This window comes from Callionymus lyra, chromosome 9 (genome assembly GCF_982586985.1).
Source record: "Callionymus lyra chromosome 9, fCalLyr1.hap1.1, whole genome shotgun sequence".
Classification (NCBI taxonomy): Eukaryota; Metazoa; Chordata; class Actinopteri; order Syngnathiformes; family Callionymidae; genus Callionymus; species Callionymus lyra.
In genome coordinates, this window is record NC_141826.1 from 3,474,423 (window position 1) to 3,495,222 (window position 20,800).

Sequence of the window (20,800 nt, forward strand, 5' to 3'; positions counted from 1 at the left end):
TGATGGTCTCATTATTTTCAGAGCCCACTAGATGGCTTTGTTTTTAACAACTTTTTTGGTGAAACATCAAATCATTTTAAAAAGGTGGCGCCACCTACTGACCTCTAAACAACATGACTCTGCTTCATGAAGATTCATCAGCCCATCACTAGTGGCCTGTGATCAGCTGGTGAATTATAGAAGATGATAGCAATGTATTTATTGTTGCATCTTATCTAGGACCAAAGGTTACCCCTTTCTTCAGCTCTCGCTGGAAAGGTTTGCAACTGAGTAGCAGGGATGAGAATCAGCACCACCAAAATCTGGTCTATAGTTCTCCCTCAGAACAAGGTCGGGAGCTTTCTCCGGGTTGGGAGGAGTTTAAGTATCTTGGGATCTTATTCAAGAGTGAGGGAAGAATGGACAAGTCACAGGTGGATTGGGGTGGTATCTGCAGTTATGCTGACACTGCACTGATCAGTGGTGGTGAAAAAAAAGTAAAGCTTGGATGAGGAAAGTCTGGGCCTCCCTACTGAAGCTACTGCACCCGTAACCCCAACCTGGATAAGCAAAAGAAAACAAGACGAGTTGCCCATTTATGGCAGAGTGATACAAGAAGACTCCATCTCCTGACCTGATGTTAAACGCAATCAATATGATATTTTTAAATGCTACCCTTTCTCATTCACCTCAGTCAACTATGAAATTACACATAAAACTCTCATTTGATGTGTTTCCCGAACATCAGCTGTTGATTGACAGGAGAGCGAGGGATGTTTTCACAGGCAAATACGTTGCAATGAGATGAAGGAGGAAACAATTACAGGTGAAAGGACACAAGAACCCAAGTTTGTTCAGTCTGTCGCTTTCATTCGTCATCTCACACTCATAAATATGCTAATTGAGTTGTGTTCCGGAAACCTCGGTGCACGCCGAAGAACTAATAGAGGTGTGGGGGGGGGTCTCTGGGAAGATATAGTTTCGTATTGCGGCAATCGTCAACCATCTGTTTCTCTGGCTTTATAGGGCAGGGCAACGATAAAAGTAAAAATAACCTGTCAATAGGACAAGAGTGTATAGACGCTCATACTTTGCAAAAATGTATTGGTTTTTTTTTTTGCTCTGTACTTAAAAATCAGGGAAGAATATCTCAAGCAAGGACACTGACCTGGTTTATCCAGACAAATCTAGAGTTACACCTGCCAAAGCAAAAAAGGAGAACCAATGTATAACGACAAACTTACTTTTATTATCTGTTAGCTATTTATAAGCATCTCTTTTTCTGCATCATGAAATGTTGCTATATACAAGTCATGAGCGTATTCTTTGGTACAAAAATGTAGGGGAGTGTAAATTAGCCTAAGCTAAAGAATGTTAAATGATGCTGATTGTGAATTTTGATCTTTTTTTTTAATTGTTTTTAATGGCCATGTCACGTTTGTTTTTCATTGAAACACACCGGTGAATCAATTTAAATCTATAAAATAAATTACCAGTTTTTAATAGGTGAGGATTTTTTGCCAAAGCATTTTCCCACTTTTAATACATTACATTTTCCATCTGGGTCTTTTCAGTACATGGAAGCCATTACAGCATTTGTTAAAGGGAAAAAACATCTTTCTTTGACTTAATGTGCCAAAACTATCTATTGGGTCAAACATCATAGGTACAATTTCCATCCAATTTGTGACTGAAACCTCAATAAACTATCCCTTGGTCTTCTTGTGTCTCGCTGAAGTTTTGGTAAGAAACTAAAAAGGAGGTGTATGTAGCATTCTTTACATTATTTTAATTGATAATCAGTCGTTTTTTTAAGTCTTTTTCTTAAACAAATCTGAGATAAATAATCTAATTGATAATAAGTTTTATTTTTAGGTCTTATTCTTCAACAAATCACTGATAAATGTTATTGGATATTTTATATAATTGTCCATCAAGTATTATTAATAAATGTGGCAATGGTATTTTTTCAATTTTGAATGAAGGAAACAGGGATTATTGTAAAAATATAATTAATAATGAATTAATTATATTTTTAATTATGTTCACCTGTACCCACAACTTTCAAACGTTAATTCCTCATTACATTCATTTTTCACTTCATTGTCAAAAAAAACGGATAGTTTATTTCCAATATCTGGTCAAAACTTACTAGAAGGTTTCATGGTTAAAATTGGCACATATCAAAATAAAATTAAAAAAGGGCATTATTGCCAATATTTAATTAGACTTTGGCATTGAACATTAAATAAAAAAGTCATCATTATGCTTCAGGCTGAGTTCTACTGGCAGCCACATGGCTCTCTCAAATCTGACCCATCGTAGCAACAAAGGCAGGCCCCCGGAGCGTCATTATTTATAGTTCCTCATCTGACTTCCTAGGGCTTTTCTGGCAAAACAATGGTACCAGCATGGCCCACTAGCAAAAGCTCATTTGGAGCTTCTCCCAGCATGTGAGTAGTGACAGCAACCTGAACTCTGCAGTTTTTTGGCCAGGGAACAAAAGTGTGTGGTAAAAGAGGTTTTTCAAGCCTTGAGTGGGCTGTCAGAATGTGGTCGTAAATCAGTTGTGGAAACTTTAATTTAGGGATTTCAGCATAGCTAATGTGATTCAGCCACTCATACCAACAGGGTATTTGGGTTTGAGTCTGAAAACATCTGCAAGAATAGCAGGTGTTCCGTTTCACCACTTGAGGTGGGAAAGCTTAAATAATTTTAAGGTTATTTAAATCAGTATTACTAGTAAGTAAATTGCCTGCAAAAGTTCCACTTAACTACTTCGCCAACAGCTGGTCTTGAGTGAATGCCGAGCCTTCATTATTATTATTGATAGACCTCTATTCAAGTTTACTGGTGAAGCTTCATGAAGCAGTGCCATGTTGTTTATAGGTCTGTAGGTGGCGCCATCAAAAACATAAATAATGACACTGCTTCATGAAGCTTCATCAGAACATTGCTAGATAGCAGGTGGATGGAGCGTATCAGAACTTGCTTGCGAAAGCACACATTAGGAGTGAAGAAGAAGAAAGCTGTTTCTGTTACAGCAGTGACAGATCTTTTCAAAGATAACTTGATGCAGATTGTTGTCTGGATTAGGGGTTGTCAAAGATCACAAGGGCCCAAGGGCCCACCAAAACCCTTAATACTGTATAAGACTACAGACAAGAACAAATAATCGTAAACTAGATAATCCGAAAAGGCAGTTTGTGTATTCAGGGTAAAATGATTAAAAAAATGTTTTATCTTGTGTTACAATATATTACATTTCATTCTCCCCTTCTCTCAAATTTTCTGAGACCCTCCATTGCCCCCTGGTGACCCCACTTTGTAAACCTGTTTGTCTAAAACCAACTGAAATGATTTTTTTCTGTCCCATATATATCTTTTCTTAAATATTTTAGCAACAGTGACAATAAAAATGACAATGGAAAACTTCTTGAGTCTCTCATGTCTTTTTACTTGATCATTTTCAATTAAGATTTGTTGATTGCCAATTGTTCGAAATAGCGAAAATGCAACGTGTAATTGTCAGTTCACAACTGACACTACAATCAGCCTGCAATGAATAACTATTTAGAGAGAAAGAATGTTACTAGAACTTAATTACACAGCTAAAATAAAATAGTCTTGATTTCAAATAATGAAAATGTTTAATTCAAAACTTTCAAACGTTTCCTTTTTGGCAAAGTTGACTAATCTGGACTTAAATGCATTAAAAATTGAATTGATTACAAAACATCTGACTAACATCTGCAAATAAATGTAACCATAAAAATGTCTTTGGTTGGATCTCATGATTTCATTTCTTCTCAGACTGTTATCAAGGGAAATAGTTTAGAAGTGAACGTCCTTTAAGTGTGCTTTAAGCTTTTCACTCTATAAATGTACCATTTTTTTTCTCATTTCTCTCTTCTCTCTTAAAGGACCCATTTTATGTCAAATCTCATATCTTAATGTCTTGCTTATTTCTCCTTCGTCATACTGTGTCTTTGCTATTTTAACATGTATTTAAAATATAAAATGAAACTAAATGTATTTTAAGTTCCTTTTACCCACAAGGAGCTGTCTCGCCTGCAGTTGATACAAAACTTTGAACTGCAGCGAGAATTCTGACCTGCTCTAGTAGAAGAACTCACATTCGCAAGGTGTGTGTGCCTTATTCTGGTTGACTGCTGTGACGGATGTCACTTTAAAATACCCTTGAGATGGATGTTTAAATTAATGATCTAATTGTCAGTACACTCAGTTCTTTTATTGTCCTTCCAAACTCATAACGTCTGCACAAAAGTAAAAAAAATGTATGAGATGAAATGTTGTCATAGAGTCTAACCATGTTGGTGGAGAACTGTTGAGACCCTGAACGTTCAACCGCTGTCCAAGTCTAAGTGAAAAACTATATGAGAAGGAAACACAGTGACATACTATCAATACTTTATTCCTTCTTACAAGTAATTGTCAGAATGTTTTCAGGCATTTGTGGTACAAAGGATACTTCATACATTAAGAACAGCTATACCTTGAATATCAAACATGCAGTATAAAATTCAATTATTAAATTAAACCTTTGCTCAAACCAATATAGAATATGTAATAACATGGAACATCAGCAGTTATGTAAGCTGTCCATGCTCTTCTGAGTTCAGATTCTGCCTCGTTCTTCCCCCGATTTGTATGTACGCCACACTTGTCTCTCCTGTCGAGCTGAGTTACTGACACTGATGGAATTTCCTGTGAAACCTGACGGTGATGAAGAAAACTTGCATTGTTTGTATTTTTCAAGCGACTACTCAAACATCAGTAGACCTGGTCACAAAAAATTAATCAACTTTCATTTGATTTGGAACTCGCCTTTTTTGCCAACACCACAATTCGTTATTGTATCAATCTGTTTATAAGCCTAATGTTTCATATATGGTTAAAAGAATATTTGTATTGGCATATGTGTTGGACCGTTTTAAAGTGTGTTTAACCTTGGGTGAAATCTATAAACTTGGAACTTGGGCTGCAAATAAAAAAAAATAATAATAGTTTATAATTGTTCCATTTTCTGAATCTGATCCTTAAATGTGACGGCTGAAGAAGTGGTGGCTGAAGGTTATTGCTTTTTTGAAACAATACATTATTTTGTTAAAGCTCAGGTGGAAATCATCTATCGGGTTACAAAGTCATAGATTTATTTAGTGAATGAAAGGAAATAACTTGCTGTGTGTGTTTATTAAAACATTGATTTTTTTTTTCTGTTAAAAGGATGGAAAGGTTGCCTTTTGAAGGTGTAAGATGCTCAGACATAGTCCTTCAAGCTCTAATTGCAATCTAAGTGATTCCTTTGTAGTCCATGGTTCAGCCCCCCAAAAAAAATGTACACAAACCAGGACATCAATGCATTCTACCCTTTATGCATAAAGTTCGCTCTAGATAGCAAACGAATCCTAGAATGACGTGAGTTAATGTCACTTGCTAAAGTTTAATTAAAATAAATTAACAGCTAAATAATGGGTTTAAGATGGTTCTTTGGTTAAATTCTGATCTTAGTTCTCGGAAGTGTGTGTCTCCAAGGCCTTGCATTCCCTCCTCAGTCCCGGGTAAATCAGGTGACAAATCAATCATGAGGTGTAATTCAGCACTGGTGACTTCTAAAGAAGGTAAAGCGCAAATCCCCCCCAAAAAAGATACCTAAATATGTTTGTGCAAGTATTCATTTGCATAATCCATCAATAATCCCTGAAACTGCTGTGGGTTTCCAAAATAAATTTAGGCCTGCAGCTATTTCAAATGAGGCTTCAAATGGAACACTTGGCAAATAACTCATTACCTCATGTGTTGCTCATTTGTTTTCAAATGAAATTAGTTTCTTCACGCATCCTTTCTGTGGATAAGGCTTCAAATATTCAATTTTTAGGTTATTTATGCCATAAGAATGGTTGGATTTCTCAATAGAATATCTTTGGGTTATTTTACAGTGTGTGTCATTCTTTTTAGCTACACCTAAAGTAATAATTATAATTTAAAAAATGAACTTTTGAGATGCTGCGTTTAAGCCTGGCATCAATGGTTTGATTGTGAGAAGTTGGAGACTGCAGCGTAAAAAAAAAACACTCTGGTAAAACGATGAAAAAAGCTTTCATATCCAGTGATAGCAGATTTCTTAGTCAATTTGATATTTGATGTCTTTCTTAAAAAGTTGTTTTTATTTAATTAGACCGGTCAGGCATAATAAGTACAATGTATTTAAATGTATTTATTGTTTATTTATTTAGTGCACTTTAAATTCAGGTGTGCTCTGTAGAACGGATAATTATGTATATGTCAAGATTTTTCATTTCGACCATGAACTATTTATTAATGATCCTGAGACCCTTGGTTATTATGGATTTAGACTTCTGAAGTTCTTACATTGAAGAGCGAATTAAGATTTGCTTCAACTTTTATATGCGCAATGGGTCTCGGCGGGCAAATTCAAAAGCAGGTCGGGGGATAAAATCCATCCAAGATTTTAGAAGTGTCTAAGAAGGGGAAGATTAGCTGCGAAAAGTCTTTATTGACCGTGGTGTGAGTAATTACTAGTTTTGGTCTGATGAAACTTCATGAGACAGTGTTGTAATTTCCAGAGTCCACTAGATGGCGGTCTCTGCGCAATTTTACTTTGTTTTGAACAACTGTTCTGAGAAAGCATGACATCATTTTTACCTGATGTTGCTCCTAATGACCTCTTAACAACATGACAACCATTCATGAAGTTTCATCAGCCCATCACTAGCAAATAATGTTGTCAAAGAGCAGATACAAACGATACTTCTGTACAATCATTGACTGTTATGGACATTAATGAGTCTCTTTCAACATTATTTGTTGGACTTTGTTTGTTATTCTGCAAGTGGAGAGAATCAGGGGCATGAACCCCTTTATCAGCTCTGAATCTGTCAGTGACATCAGGTTTAAAAGAAGAAGCATCATGACTGGTCATTTAATTAACCTCTTCAAGCATATCTCTAGTAATCTCTCATCTAATTCTGTGTGTTCATTTAAAACTTATCTTAACGAGGCCAGCCCCCCAGCCAATCAAATGTCAGCTATAGAAGTGTTCAGGACCTGGTTAATTAGAACTGTCAGGAAATGGCCAAATATGGACGAAAGAGCTGGTTTTCTTAAATTGCTTCCCTGGGAGGGTTACTAATTTGGCGGTAATCACCTCAGGTTATAAAGCGTGTAGATGCATGTGAGGAGAGCTGAGGGTACAGGCGAGCTACACACATGCAGAGTAAAGAGTGAGGGGAGTGAAAGGAGTGAAAAGAAATGTATAGATTATTAACTTCAGTCAAATGCTCTTTACTGAATAACATTGTGCGCCCTAAGCATGGTTTTCTATGTTAATATTTAAATGGGATGTGAGGCCAATTTAAATATGTTCAATATTAATCAAGTAAAGATTCAAGTGTGTTTAATAATAAGGGAATGTACATTACTTACTAACGTGAGTACCAGGAAGTAGTGTGTGGTACACACCCCATATGCATCAAGGTGTTAATAAGAATAATCTTCCTTACAATCCTCCTCTTTATCTCGTTTATTGTATTGTATTATTGTTTATATTTCATTTAAAAAACATGTTAGATTTAGGTGTCTTCCAAAACAGTCCACAAATGCATTAAGATCATTTCTGAAAGAGTTAACATAGTGCAAAGGTTAAAGTAACATATATTTACCTATGTAAACCTTTGATTGAAGTTTGTTAAAACAAAACACTATATATTTTATTTTAATATGTATTATTTCTTTAAAAAACTCTCCAGAATACAACATTTTTCGACTCACTAAACTCCTTTTCCTCTGATTCTTCCACTCTACATTCTTTATCAACGAGGATAGAAATTGGTCTGTTTACCTTTGACTTTAACTCTGGAGAAACTTGCAAATCTTCAGCCCCACACGTCACTCCCGCGGCCCTGTCACAGTGTCTTCCAGCCCTCGCAGCAATTTTGGTGCGTCGCTCACTAATTTCATTTTCATTTTCAGTGGGCTCACTGGTGCCACAGAGGGGTCCAGAAATACTTTTGCAGGGGTTTGATGGGATGTGGGTTACTACATCATATTTACAAATTAAATCCAACAAACATTTCCTTGTTATTGATATGTTCAAGTGATACAAAGTTAAATCCTTATCGTAACTATATCATTCTATGACTAGTTCTAAAGTATTTCTGAACCATGATGGCTTTGTGTGGATCTTTGGCTCGTATTTATTCACATTTTATTGCATTTTCTGAATGCTGACTTTTCCTGACAATCATCACTTTATTCACCAAAACTAGAAAAGGTCATAGGACCTGTACAGCAATAGATCTCTGATATATTCTTGTTTGTGTTTTATGCCTAACATTTGAGTACGATTTAAAAAGCAAAAAGACTCAAAGATTATAATTAAAATTCACAGTTCACAGTTCACAGCGAGATATCTATTTGAATATTTAATTATTAATATTAATAACAATAATGAAAAAAAAAGAAAAAAGATTTACTTACCTAAAGTAAAAAAGCACTGAGAACTGCAAAACAGCAAGGACCCCCCAAAATTAATTGAAAACAAATTTGATTGTTTTTTTGCTGTTTAGATTATACATTTTTGGGGGGAAATTATTGACATTAAAAAAGACTGAACTTGAATCATTGTCAACACCAAACGACCTACTCCGTCGTTTACCTTGATTTTTCCTTCTTCTTCATTCAGTAAGTGGAACACACACACGTTTGTTCAGTCTTAATGACCAGATGGACAAAGATATCAGGTGTGTAAGCATGTGTTTGCACAGACCCAGGACCCCAGCTATTTATGATGACCTGGTAAATTGAGCCAAGTCATTGTTGGTCCAATCTGGACTGCGCCATCCATCCAAAACCATCTTCAGCAGAGCAGAATGGCGAGTCTGGACTTAGAAGAGCCACTTCTCAGCTTTAAACTCTGCTGCTCAGATTAATTTAGTTGTAAAATAAGATGTAAAGGACGGAACCTTACTTTATCTCCATGTTACGCAAGCTTGCTTCTACAGCTGCAGTAGTAAATGAAACTGAGAAAAGCAAACACACAGATGGTGGACCAGAAGATAATCATCTCAGATCTTGCCGGTGATCCCTCTGCAAACAAGTCGCTGGAAGAAAAAAAAAACAGAATGTCCTCAGACCTTCGACACAGTGGCCCATGCAGATAATTTCTAACCCCGTGTGACTTCAGCAAAAAGTGTTGTAGATAACTGTAATCTGAAAACCTGTGACACTTAGTAACCTCTGCTGACTTTTCTCCAAATAAAACTAATTCAAAGCTGCATGAGCTAAACAAGAGCCTCGGACCAGATCATGTTGTGACCTCATCTGTAAGGATGAACTTGCTCACAGGTCAAAACTGTGTTCTGGGTTAATGAGATGAGACAAACTGTGAGACCCCTGTGTTAGTGGCTCTCCTCAGTATCTCTTGTTGTGGATCCAGCTAAAGTTCCACTACAAGATGCTTTTTAAAGTTATTGTCCTTTTTTTGTTGCAGAATAGTTACCCATCATTAAGCTGCACAATCAAAGCTTTTAAATGTGAATTATTTTCACACTTGTTTACCTCAAATCTTGTATCATGTATTGTCTGACCATACAGAATAGAATGAATTAAAAAAAAGCATTAGTAAGGGTATTGAAATTAGTAATGTGGTGCCAGGTTTTGTTACCCATGCATGATCCAAACATTGTAGCGTGGCTCTTAATGAAGAAGAACTAGTTCAAAATAGTGAACATCAGATTGATTTGTCACTTTTTATTTTGCACTGGAAATTATGTTGTATTTATTTGTATATTTAAGAGAACTGCTTGATATGGAAATGTGCCAAAAAGAGAGAAATTAAACTGACGATTTCATCTATGTGTCTTACATTGGAACATTTAATTGATAATGAACTACTGTAGTTTTGAAGTCAAAGTATTGGTGTCAGTACCGGTATTGAACATTTACAATCGATACCCAGCCCTTGTGATTGAAATCATCAAGGTAGCGCATAGTAGTGTTTAAATTCACCACTCTAATGAAAATAAATACCTGATCTGAATATGAATGCTTCAGGAAAAAGGTATTTTGAAATGAAATGATCAAGAAGGGTGGATTACATCATTCGTGTCGCCATCCAAGTAAAGACGTGAACCCATTGTCTCTCCCAGTCTGGGATTCTTTTGTTTAGCTGTTCGTGTTCACCTGAGATGCCACAACGTATTTCCATTTGCTCAGGAACGAATCGGCATCTCATCTTTAACACTGCTTTTTTATTCAATCAGTGTGACGAGACGCTGCATGTCAGAGTTTGGACTAATTAAATGTTTGATTCATGAGCACATCTAGAATAATGTTCTCACTTATATATATCATAGAATTTCATCAGCAAAGCAAAGAAACCTGAGTGATAAATCCTGCGTCAAATGTGGAGTTATTTGGGATAAAAAGGATCCTATAGTTTAATCCAGCTGACTAATTCAAATATATCCATCACCCACTGCACAAAGTGACTTGAAAGTGTCTTCAGAAGCTCTGGGATATCTGAAGAAAAAGGGACAATTCAATAAAATACCCTTTAGTTAACGCTCATCTATAATATGTAGGCCAAGGTTTAATGAAGAAGCTAAATCACAGATGACATCCAATTGAAAGAAATGTGATGAAAAGATGATAATTCCAAGTCAATTAACTAAAATCCTCTTGTGTGCACGCCCATCTGTATGTGTGTTCATAAGCTGAACCATTTTTCAACAGAATGAAATTTTAAAAAAACTATTTAAGTAATGTGATCAGAGTCGATCAGAGGAACGCACCTGACATGATGACCAACGGAGTTGAACAAACATGCATCCCATTTTGGCACTGAATCAATCGCTGGTGTTAAGACAGTAGCACTGATTCAAACATGTACATTTAATGGGGATAATCTACATAACATGCAAAGAACATAAGCACATCCTGGGGGCGCTAATCAATCACTGACGGAAAGCGTACTGTTCTACTCGCAGGTATCTCTCCTTAATTAATTTCTGAAATAATTTCTTCTCTGGCCTCCTGTAAAAAGTGTCTGTAAATGATTACCTGTCAAGAACATTTTCAGATGATAGTTTGTTTTTAATTCCCCTTTTTTTCAGGAAGAGGAAATAAAAGGACCCAAATCGATCTGACCTTTTTTCTAATTCTCTACAAACAAAATATGTCATTGTAAAAAATCTTTCTTTTGTAAGACTTTTAGATCTAATTGTATTTTTGTTATGGTCCCACTGAGATGTCTCAATCTTAAATGTGTCACTCTTTGTGTTACAGGTATGCCCCTGAGTCTGGACTGCAAAGCTTTTTTCGGGTACAGCGGCGAAAACAGAAGACCCATCATTTACTGGATGAAAGGAGAGAAGTTTGTGGAAGAGCTCGCAGGCCACATAAAAGAGAGTGAAGTCAGGTAAATCTTCAACATCATTCTGCCCATGTGCACCGTAAATTAGTTTTCAGTACCCCACAATTTGCCCTCCACATCAGTGTTTTCACCTCCATAAAGTATCTTGGAGAGTTTATCAATTTTGGTCATAGAAGACTTATAAATTGTCATTCCCCCACAGACAGCACTCTTAAGAAGAAAAAATGAACACATGAAGACGAGATATTTTAGTGGGCAACTGGAACCATAAAGCAGTTTTCTGATGGAAGATTATAAACATACACCATCACAAATGATATAGTTAAAGAACAAAAAAAAACAAGAATACAAATCTGCTGAAATAATTAAATATCAATATGGAGTGCTGAATGAGTTTAGTTTAGTTAATAATGTGTTTAGTTTTCTTCATACTGTAGTGAGAGAAGTGTGAAGACCTCTGACAACAGTGAACTTAAATGATTAACATATAATAAAATAATCTTTAAATACACCAACTTATTTGAAAGTATACGAATACAATCATTCTGAAATAACTAAGAGAGATAAATAAATAAGGAGTTGCGTAACATTTTAAAAAAGGAACTTTTTATAATGGGAATACATATTTCCACCAGATTAACTTTCACTAAATGTTCAAATGATTGTGCTCAGATGTTCAATAGTCAAGAGCCAGACTCTAAATCAGTTAATCTGCACAGCTGAGCAACTTCCTTTGAGGAATATTGATGAACTTGCCCTGCTGAAGACAAGAAAAGATCGATAATTCATTGTTGTAATTATTGTTGTACTGCTTCTACAGCTCACAGTATAATGTGTCACTATTATCAAATCTTTGTTCCTAATTAACTGGCATGTTAAAATGGATCCAGTGATTTCTACACTAGGAAACAAACTCTTTGGGAAAAAACAAAAAATTAGTTAAATGGTGAAAAGGAAGTTCAAAGACAAGCCAACTGAAAAATGAAAAATGCAAAAAGAAGAAATCATGTGCTTGTAATTTCTGATACTCATTTGAAACAGTCCACATAAAAGAGAGAAAGGTCCTCCCCCCTATTAGCTATGGCCAGAGTTCCTAACCACAGAGGCACACAAACCGGCTATATAGTTTAGTATCTCATCTATGACATTGAGATAGACACAGCAATTCTATTAAATTCTATTTGGGATTTTTTATCTTGTAGCTCCTTTTTAAAGGACTTGCACGTCAAATGGTAAATGACTCCTTCCTTACAAAATAGCGTTCAGGGGCACATCGTCTGCTCCTGGGATGGAACCGGCGACCTTCCTGTCGCAGGGCGACAACTCCACCATCTGAGCAATGCTGCCCACCCTCTTTGTGCAGGTCACCTTTAATATGAAAAAAATGGCTCATCAAATGTTAAAATGTCCTTTTCTAAGGTTTAGGTCACAAATGGAGGAGGCAAAACTAATCAAGTTTGACTCTGTCTCCATCATTGCAGCTATTACAGTAAATCCATGCACATCTAACTAAAATAAAATTATAATATATTTTTTAATTCTTCAAATAGCCACTTGTGTCTTCAACTTCTTGTAATCGTTTATCTTTATCTTAAAGAAGATAAGAAGAGTTAAATAAATTATATCATTTTAAAAAGTTTAAAATCAATTCTTAATTATATTTCCTCACACTTTTGCTCAGAAATCCATCAGCAGTAAGGTTGGTCTCCTGTTCAGATTAAATTGAACCCGGCCAAGTTTAGCTCTCCCCGCCTTCTTACACAGCACTGGACAGTATGTTACTGCACAAGACACTGTCTCCTGGATAATTAAACAATCTAATTACACATTCCTGCTCCCCTGCAGTACAAGAGGGAGCTGCTGACACTCTCAACTCATTATTACTCCAAACCATCTGGGAGTCTGTGACTTGTCCACATCAGTGTTCTCTGCATTCTATAGATAAACATCGAGTAATGTTATTTTAGTGGCCAGATGTATGCATGGGTTGAGCAATGTAAATTGGAATGGTTCTGAAGGCCAGACATAAAAAATTGAGGATTTTTCTTTTCTTTTTTTTTTTACTACAGAAGAGCTTTTAGTGATTGAAAAACATATTTGATCCACAAACTTTCTTTCTGGTCGAACTGAACATTAAGGTTAATGGGATTTCTCACTTTTCGTTTTTGAAAGTTTAGTGAAATGAGAGGTTGACAGGTTTCATCAGTTATTCATTGGTTGTTTTTTGACCCTCTAACAGATGGTGTTAATAGGTATTAATATTGAATAGGTGGTTATGTTCTGTCCTGAATGGTGAAACTCTAATGTACAATGTCTGTTTTTTTAGTTTATTTCGTATTTAGCCTGCAGTTAGTGCGTGCCTGAGGTTCACCCTTGAAGTGCGCCCTCAGACACCCAACCTGGGCCTTATGCTTGCAGCTGTCAAAGCAGAACACAAGTGCGGCAAAGACTTTGCATGCTGCTACCTGCTGCAGATAATAAGCCACAACCCTCACCAGACAATGGAGACTCTCTTGGTTGGAGTGCAAAGGAACCCTAGGCTGGTCCTTTGAGAAAGCCGTTTTATCTGGAAAAACCACAAGCCGCCATGCAATGGCTGACACCCTCAATGTTGCAGTACCAGTTAGGTCCGACCTGTTGTTTCGGTCCAGGCACTTCCTACGTGATGATGTCACACGCTGCAAATGCAAACTTCTTTTAAAAAACTTTTCTATGAGATGAATCTGAGATGAAACTGAGCGCTATATATATACATTTATATATAAATATATATATATATATATATATAAATGTATATATATATATATGTTCAGTTGTAAAAACTGCAACAGCGCTATACAGTATATATAAATTTATATATATATATAAAAATGTATATATATATATATATGTATATATATATATACAGTATATATATAGCGCTGTTGCAGTTTTTACAACTGCAAAACTAAAAATAAACAACTAAAAATGTATATATATATATATTATATATATATATATAATTTATATATATAGTATATATATATACTATATATATATAAATTTCATATATGTTGCAGTTGTAAAAAAAAAAAATTGCAAATAGTAGTAAAAGTAATAAATAAATCCTGCATTCAAGGAAAGTGTTCTGGCATGATGGTTTGTAGATGATTACTGTATTCATTGTTTCACTGATTATATTATCTTAATATCAGGATCTATCAACCATGAGAATCAAAGTGCATATGAATGTGCACTGAACCCTATTATCAGAACCACAAGAGAATAATATTACGTTTTTTTTCTAAAATGTATAAACACGCTGGGTCTATGATTTATTGGAGCACATTTCTGCACTTCTGTACTGACCAAATCAGTAAAAGGCTAGTCTAGACATTCCAAATTTGACGAGAAGTCCCTTCTCTACATGAAAACAAATACTGAATTTCTCTTTGTTAACTGATAACTGGGAGTTGTAAAATATGTCTAAAACCTCAATATTGAACCTAATTTTTAATTGGTCAAGATCGTGGCACCCAGGGATGGATATCCGCACCTCCAAATCCGAGTCCATGGTTCTCAGTTGGAACAAGGTGGAGAGCCTAACCTCGGGTTGGGAGTTAACATTGTTCACGAGTGAGGGGAGAATGGGGCGTGAGATCGACAGGCGGATTGGGGAGGCATCTGTTATGCAGACGGTGCACCAATCCGTTGTGGTGAAAAAAGAGCTAAGCCATTGGGCAAAGCTGCCACTCAATCTGCGTCCCTACCCTCAACTATGGTTAAGAACGGTGGGTAGTGACCGAAAGAACAGATCGCGGGTACAAGCAACCGAAATCTGTTTTCCCTGCAAGGTGTCTGGGCTCTCTCTTAGGGATAGGGTTAGAAGCAAAGTCATCTGTGAGAGGCGAAGTGTAGAACCTCCGTGTTGAGAGGAGTCAGTTAAGGTGGCTTTGGCATTTGATTAGGATTCCACCTGGATGCCTCCCTGGTAGGGTTTTCACAGCATGTCCCACTGAGGTAGACATGCTAGCGAGAATATGTCTCCCAGCTTGTCTGGGAGCATCTCGGAAGAGCTAGACGGTGTAGAAGGAGCAAGAAAAGTCTGTGCTGCTGAAGCTGCTGCCCCTGCGACCTGAACCCCAGATAAGTGGTAGAAAACGAGACGAGACGAGATAATAAAGAAAAACATAAATGAGAATGAAATTGCTTTGTCGCTTTTTAAATTGAATGATAAAGATGGTAAACATTGCTGGGTATAAGCAGGAAAAATTGTAGGGAGTAATTGTAATCGTTATGACTTAAAACCAAATCTGATATCTGTTCTTTTGTCTAAATTCACAGCTTTAACTATGCTTCTTAACCTGACAGCATCCAGAGAAACTATGTAACCTCTGGCATTATGAAGACTAAATCCCCCCAAACTGAAAAGAAACCATTACAACAGATTGATAGTCTGCCTGATGACCTGTGACATTGGTTTTAAATATGCATTTAATTTAGTACTTTAACAGAGACCAAAAATATTCTCTTACCCTTTAGACTCTTAATCACATAAAGATTACATGACCAAGGAAGTGGTCTCGCAACATATAATATGTTATAGAAGCACAGGCTGCAGAGTTATCTAACAAACTTACAGACATGTGTGAAAAAGTCAATAATGTGTTTAAATATGCTAAGGTGGTCTAAAAGAAGACTATAGTTAGTTAACATTTTGACATCTGTTCAAATCAAATCAAGGTATGTTCAAAAGCTCTGCTATCTATGTTGTGTTTACAACACTGACAATACAAGTACCTGATTCAATTTATTTTCTAAAATACCAACCAGCACAGAAATAAACTCTTCATTTTGTTACCCTTGATTTTATTTGTAAGACTTTTTTTTTGGCTAAATTCACTCAATGATTCAAGAAGAATCAGTATATGACTCATCTCTTGTTTGCTTATTAGGTTTGACATCTCTGTAAATCATTACAATGAAAATGACAGCATCACGCTCCTGGGAAAGGAAGAGTGGAGGCTGATAGCCATTAGCCACCATGAATGAAGACATACCTGAAGAGGAAGACGTAGAGGACTTGTGGGGATACTTCACCAATGGTAGTTGAAGGCTCCAGGATGTCAAGTGTTGACACGCAACGCAGGGCAGCTTTAAGGTCTTGGTTGGCTCTTTCCAATTGACCGTTGAATTGTGGATGGTAGCCGGATGTAAGGCTAGAGGTGGTTCCAATGGCCTTGCAGAAGGCTTGCCAGACCTGTGAAGTGAACTGCGGCCCACGATCGGTATCACTAGGTAGCTAGTGAAGGAGTCAGACTCAATCAGTCGCAGAGGGAGAAGAAGATCGTTTCTCCGAAAGCGTGTGCACGGAACCATCAGCAGATTCTGATCCACAGACATAAAATCCCCAGCTGGGCTTAAAGGGTGGATCAGATCAATGATGTAAGTTGGAGTCTGACCATGAATAGCTCTGAAAGTAAATTTAAAATTGATACTGAAAGGAACTGGCAGCCACTGAAGAGTTTTAAGGATCTGGGAAATGTAAGTTCTTCTACTAGAGCGGGTCAGAATTCTCACTGCAGAGTTTTGTATTAACTGCAGGCGAGACAGCTCCTTTTTGTTTAGACACTAAAATAAACTGTTACAATAGTCTAAACGAGAAGACACAAACGCATGGATTACAAGCTCCAGATCGTGTTGTGACACCATTTTCCTAAGACATTTTTCTCAGTTGAAGGAAACAGTTTCTGGTCAGTTTTCTGCAGTGTTACAAATACAACAACCAGGTTTCTTAGGCTCAGTTTGACAGACTGGCCTAAGTCACCCAAGTACTGACTTAACCCTGGAACCTTATCATCAGGAGCAATAACCAGAGTTTCAGTTTTGTCCACATTTAGCTGCAGTGTCCACAAAGTGTTTTCACTCAGCCATTGTTTGATTTCTAGTGAACAATTTACTAAACTGTTCAGCCTCTGGGGCTCAGTTCGATCAAAAGAGCAGTAGAGCTGGATGTCATCAGCAAAAATGTGGTAAGAAACATCAGGAAATCTCTGAATGATTTTACCGAGGGGAATCAAGTACAGCAAAAACAATAAAGGACCCAGAACAGAACCTTGAGGGACTCCACACAACAGATCCACTAATTCAGACCTTATTTGGTTAGCAGATACACTGAAACTGTGCCCAGAAAGGTATGAACAAGAACCACTGACCCAGACAGTCCCACTCCATCTCTCAGTCATCTCAGCAGGATCTGGTGATCAACTGTGTCAAAGGACAGATCCAAGAGAACCAGAAGAGTTTATTTTTACCCAAATCAGCCGACATGATTTCACTGGACAGTTTTAGTAAGGCTAAGTGATTTTTGCAGAAGCCAGACTTAAACTTCTCATCAATGTCACTGTGATCCAGGAACAATGAGAGTTGCTCAGACACCACCTTCTCTAATATCTTGGACTAGAAGGGGAGCTTAGAAATAGGCCTTAAAAATACTGAGGTTAGTCGGGTCTAAGTCTGGCTTTTTGAGTAGCGTCAACCTCCACAATTAATTGTAGGAACAATTCCGGATGGGTGAGGATCAGTGCCTTGGAGAATAGTTGAGGTTGTTGAATGCAGAGTCGGCTTCAGATGCCCATTAGAAAGTTTGCTTGCTGGAGGTTAGTTGTAATCACAAATTAACCACGGGTAGAAATTTGCATAACCAAGGAATTGTTTCAACTGTCTGCGAGTCTTAGGAACCGGCCAATTGTTTACTGCCTTGATCCTAATAGGATTGAGGAGATGTACGTCTCAGGGGCCTCACATTCAGGGCAAGAGAAGTTGTAGAGGCGACTAGAAAGAATTGGTTCACCAGGTCGCAGGTCAAAAGCCCAGTTATAGGTTAGGGGGTAGGGAAACAGCTTTAGCCTTGCTAAATACCTCAACAAGGTCATGATACTCGGAAGGAACCACACACAAATCAGCCGAAGTGGAGGAACTGGTCCTAGATTCCCTCATCTTGGGTACAGCAGACCTGTGACAACAAGAGTGATATCTATTGCTACATCCAGAGATGAAGGAGGACACCCAATTCATCTTCGGGTTGTGTAATTGGAGCCAGGGTTACCCAAGACCATGAGTAGAAGAGGAGCGGTCTGGTGGTTGACATCCTTGAGATGCCCCCCGTAGTGGGGCGTCAAGGCACGAAGGGAGAGTATAAGTGTTAGTCTGACTCACCATAGCTTGAGGAGAAAAGCTGGTATCTCCTAGGACCGGTCAGACACTGGGAATTAATAAAGACAGAGACCCTGACTGAAGCAGCGACCTCTTTCCTCTGAAGTAATATGGTTGCAGTTACCCTGCATAGGCTCTGGGTCCACAGAACCTTTTGTGTACAAAGGGGGACTGGGAAGCAAGAAGAACCTAAGAGGGTTTTAACTCATGTTTGAAGCGTCCCTTGTGTTTACGCTTCCGAAGCCGATTGACAATACGAACTGCGAGAAAAATACGGTCGTCACTGAGGCTGGAGGTAGACATGGATTTCAGAACAGGTTCATTCCAACTACACTCAGAAGCTGCCACAAGGAAATTCTATTCTGAACTGAGCAACGGAAGAAGGCCCCTGGTGCAGCTTCAAAAGTTTATTTGGTGTTAGGACGTTGGTCAAACACTAAATTACACTGGAGTAGAAATTGTTCACATAGACCGGTCTCACCAGAAAAACATTGAGGGGAAGGACTGGACGGTTGATTGTAATTTTTTTTTCCATGTTTATTTATAAATGTTTAAATGGCCAATTCTATCCTCATGTTTCATGCAGATGGGCTGGTCAAACTTTATGAAGCAGTTTTGTTACATTAAAAATGCACTCGATCGTCACTCTCTGCTTCAACACTGTCTGAACAATTGTTTTAATACAACTTTAAATTGTAAAACAAAAGTGCTATATACTTGCTTTAGTTTGGAAACAATTTGTTACAAGCATTTTGTGGACTGTGAACGCTTTTATTACTTGCTTCCTTCCTTGTGATTGTGTCGAGCATTCAAAAGCAAAATTCAATATGGCCCTCTCAGGATCCTGCTCTACAATTTTCTCCCTATTCTCTCAATCTCCTTCCTCCCTCTCTCTTACTCTCTATCCCACTTTCTCTCTTTTTCTTTCCATCTGGTCACAGCAGCCGACTATTCACACTGAGACTAGTTCAGCTCGAGGATTCTGTCTGTTGAAAGAAAGTTGTTCCTCGCCACTGTCGCTCATTATGATTTACTGGTACCTGTTTTTATCTTATATATATATATATATATATATATATATATATATATATATATATATACTCTGGGATTATCTGACACAGTAAATAATGTAATGGGTTAGGGTTTGTTAAGGGTAATTTAGTTAGTTAGGGTTAATATAATGATTCGAGTTGAAAGAAGCAAAATACTTTCCGATCACGACAAAAAAAAGGCAGAATCATGGTGTAGGATGGTATAAGTCGGTACACTGGATTTCATTCTGCAGGGGAGGCTGCATCCGGCAGATTGTGTTGTTTTTTTTCTCAGGCTGTGGAATCGCTTTGTGTCTTTAATCTCAATGCTGTTTAAAAACTGGCTGATAGTAGCATAGGGATGACTATTTACCATTCACCATACCTTTTTATGTGATGATATATGTTGCAACAGTCTTTTTAAAGGTAAGTAAGTAAGTAAGTAAGTAATATTTATTTATATAGCGCTTTTCGAGACAAGGGTCACAAAGCGCTTAGACAATCAAAACAATACTCAAAAAAGTACATACTTTAAAGATCAAGATAATACTGAGAACAACACAGGAGTTCGAGAAATTCAAGGAAAAGCCTGAACAAATAGAAACGTCTTAAGGTGTTTCTTAAAGGAGTCAGTAGACTCCATCAAGCGCAAAGAGAGAGGAAGATCGTTCCAAAGCTTAGGAGCAACAGCCTGAAAAGATTTCTCTCCTCTGGTCCTGAGCCGTGTGCGTGGAACCATAAGTAGATTCTGATCCACAGACCTCAGAGCCCGAGCTGGGGTGTAAGGCTGGATCAGATCAGTGATGTAAGGAGGAGCCTGACCATGAATAGCTCTGAAAGTAAGAACCAGAATTTTAAAGTTGATCCTGAAAGAAACTGGAAGCCACTGAAGAGTTTTAAGGATCGGAGAAATGTGAGTTCTTCTACTTGAGCGGGTCAGAATTCTCGCTGCAGAGTTCTGAATCAACTGCAGACGAGACAGCTCCTTCTTGTTAAGACATGAAAACAAACTGTTACAATAGTCCAGACGAGAAGAAACAAACGCATGGATTACAAGCTCCAGATCATGTTCCGACAACATTTTCCTAAGTTTAGAGATTTTTCTCAGTTGAAGGAAACTGTTTCTGGTCAGTTTTCTGCAGTGTCGAACAAGAGACATGTCTTTATCAAATACAACACC

The 20,800-nt window shown here is 37.4% G+C and overlaps 1 protein-coding gene across 2 annotated transcripts in view; it reads left to right on the forward strand.

The window, feature by feature from the left end:
- Positions 1-20,800, forward strand: part of il1rapl2 (interleukin 1 receptor accessory protein-like 2) — a 241,002-nt gene that overhangs the window by 196,485 nt on the left and 23,717 nt on the right. For both annotated transcript variants that reach the window (XM_087799600.1, XM_087799601.1), the window contains exon 8: positions 11,308-11,440. In XM_087799600.1, coding sequence (XP_087655726.1) covers positions 11,308-11,440 — 133 coding nt within the window. The remainder of the gene's footprint in view (positions 1-11,307; positions 11,441-20,800) is intronic.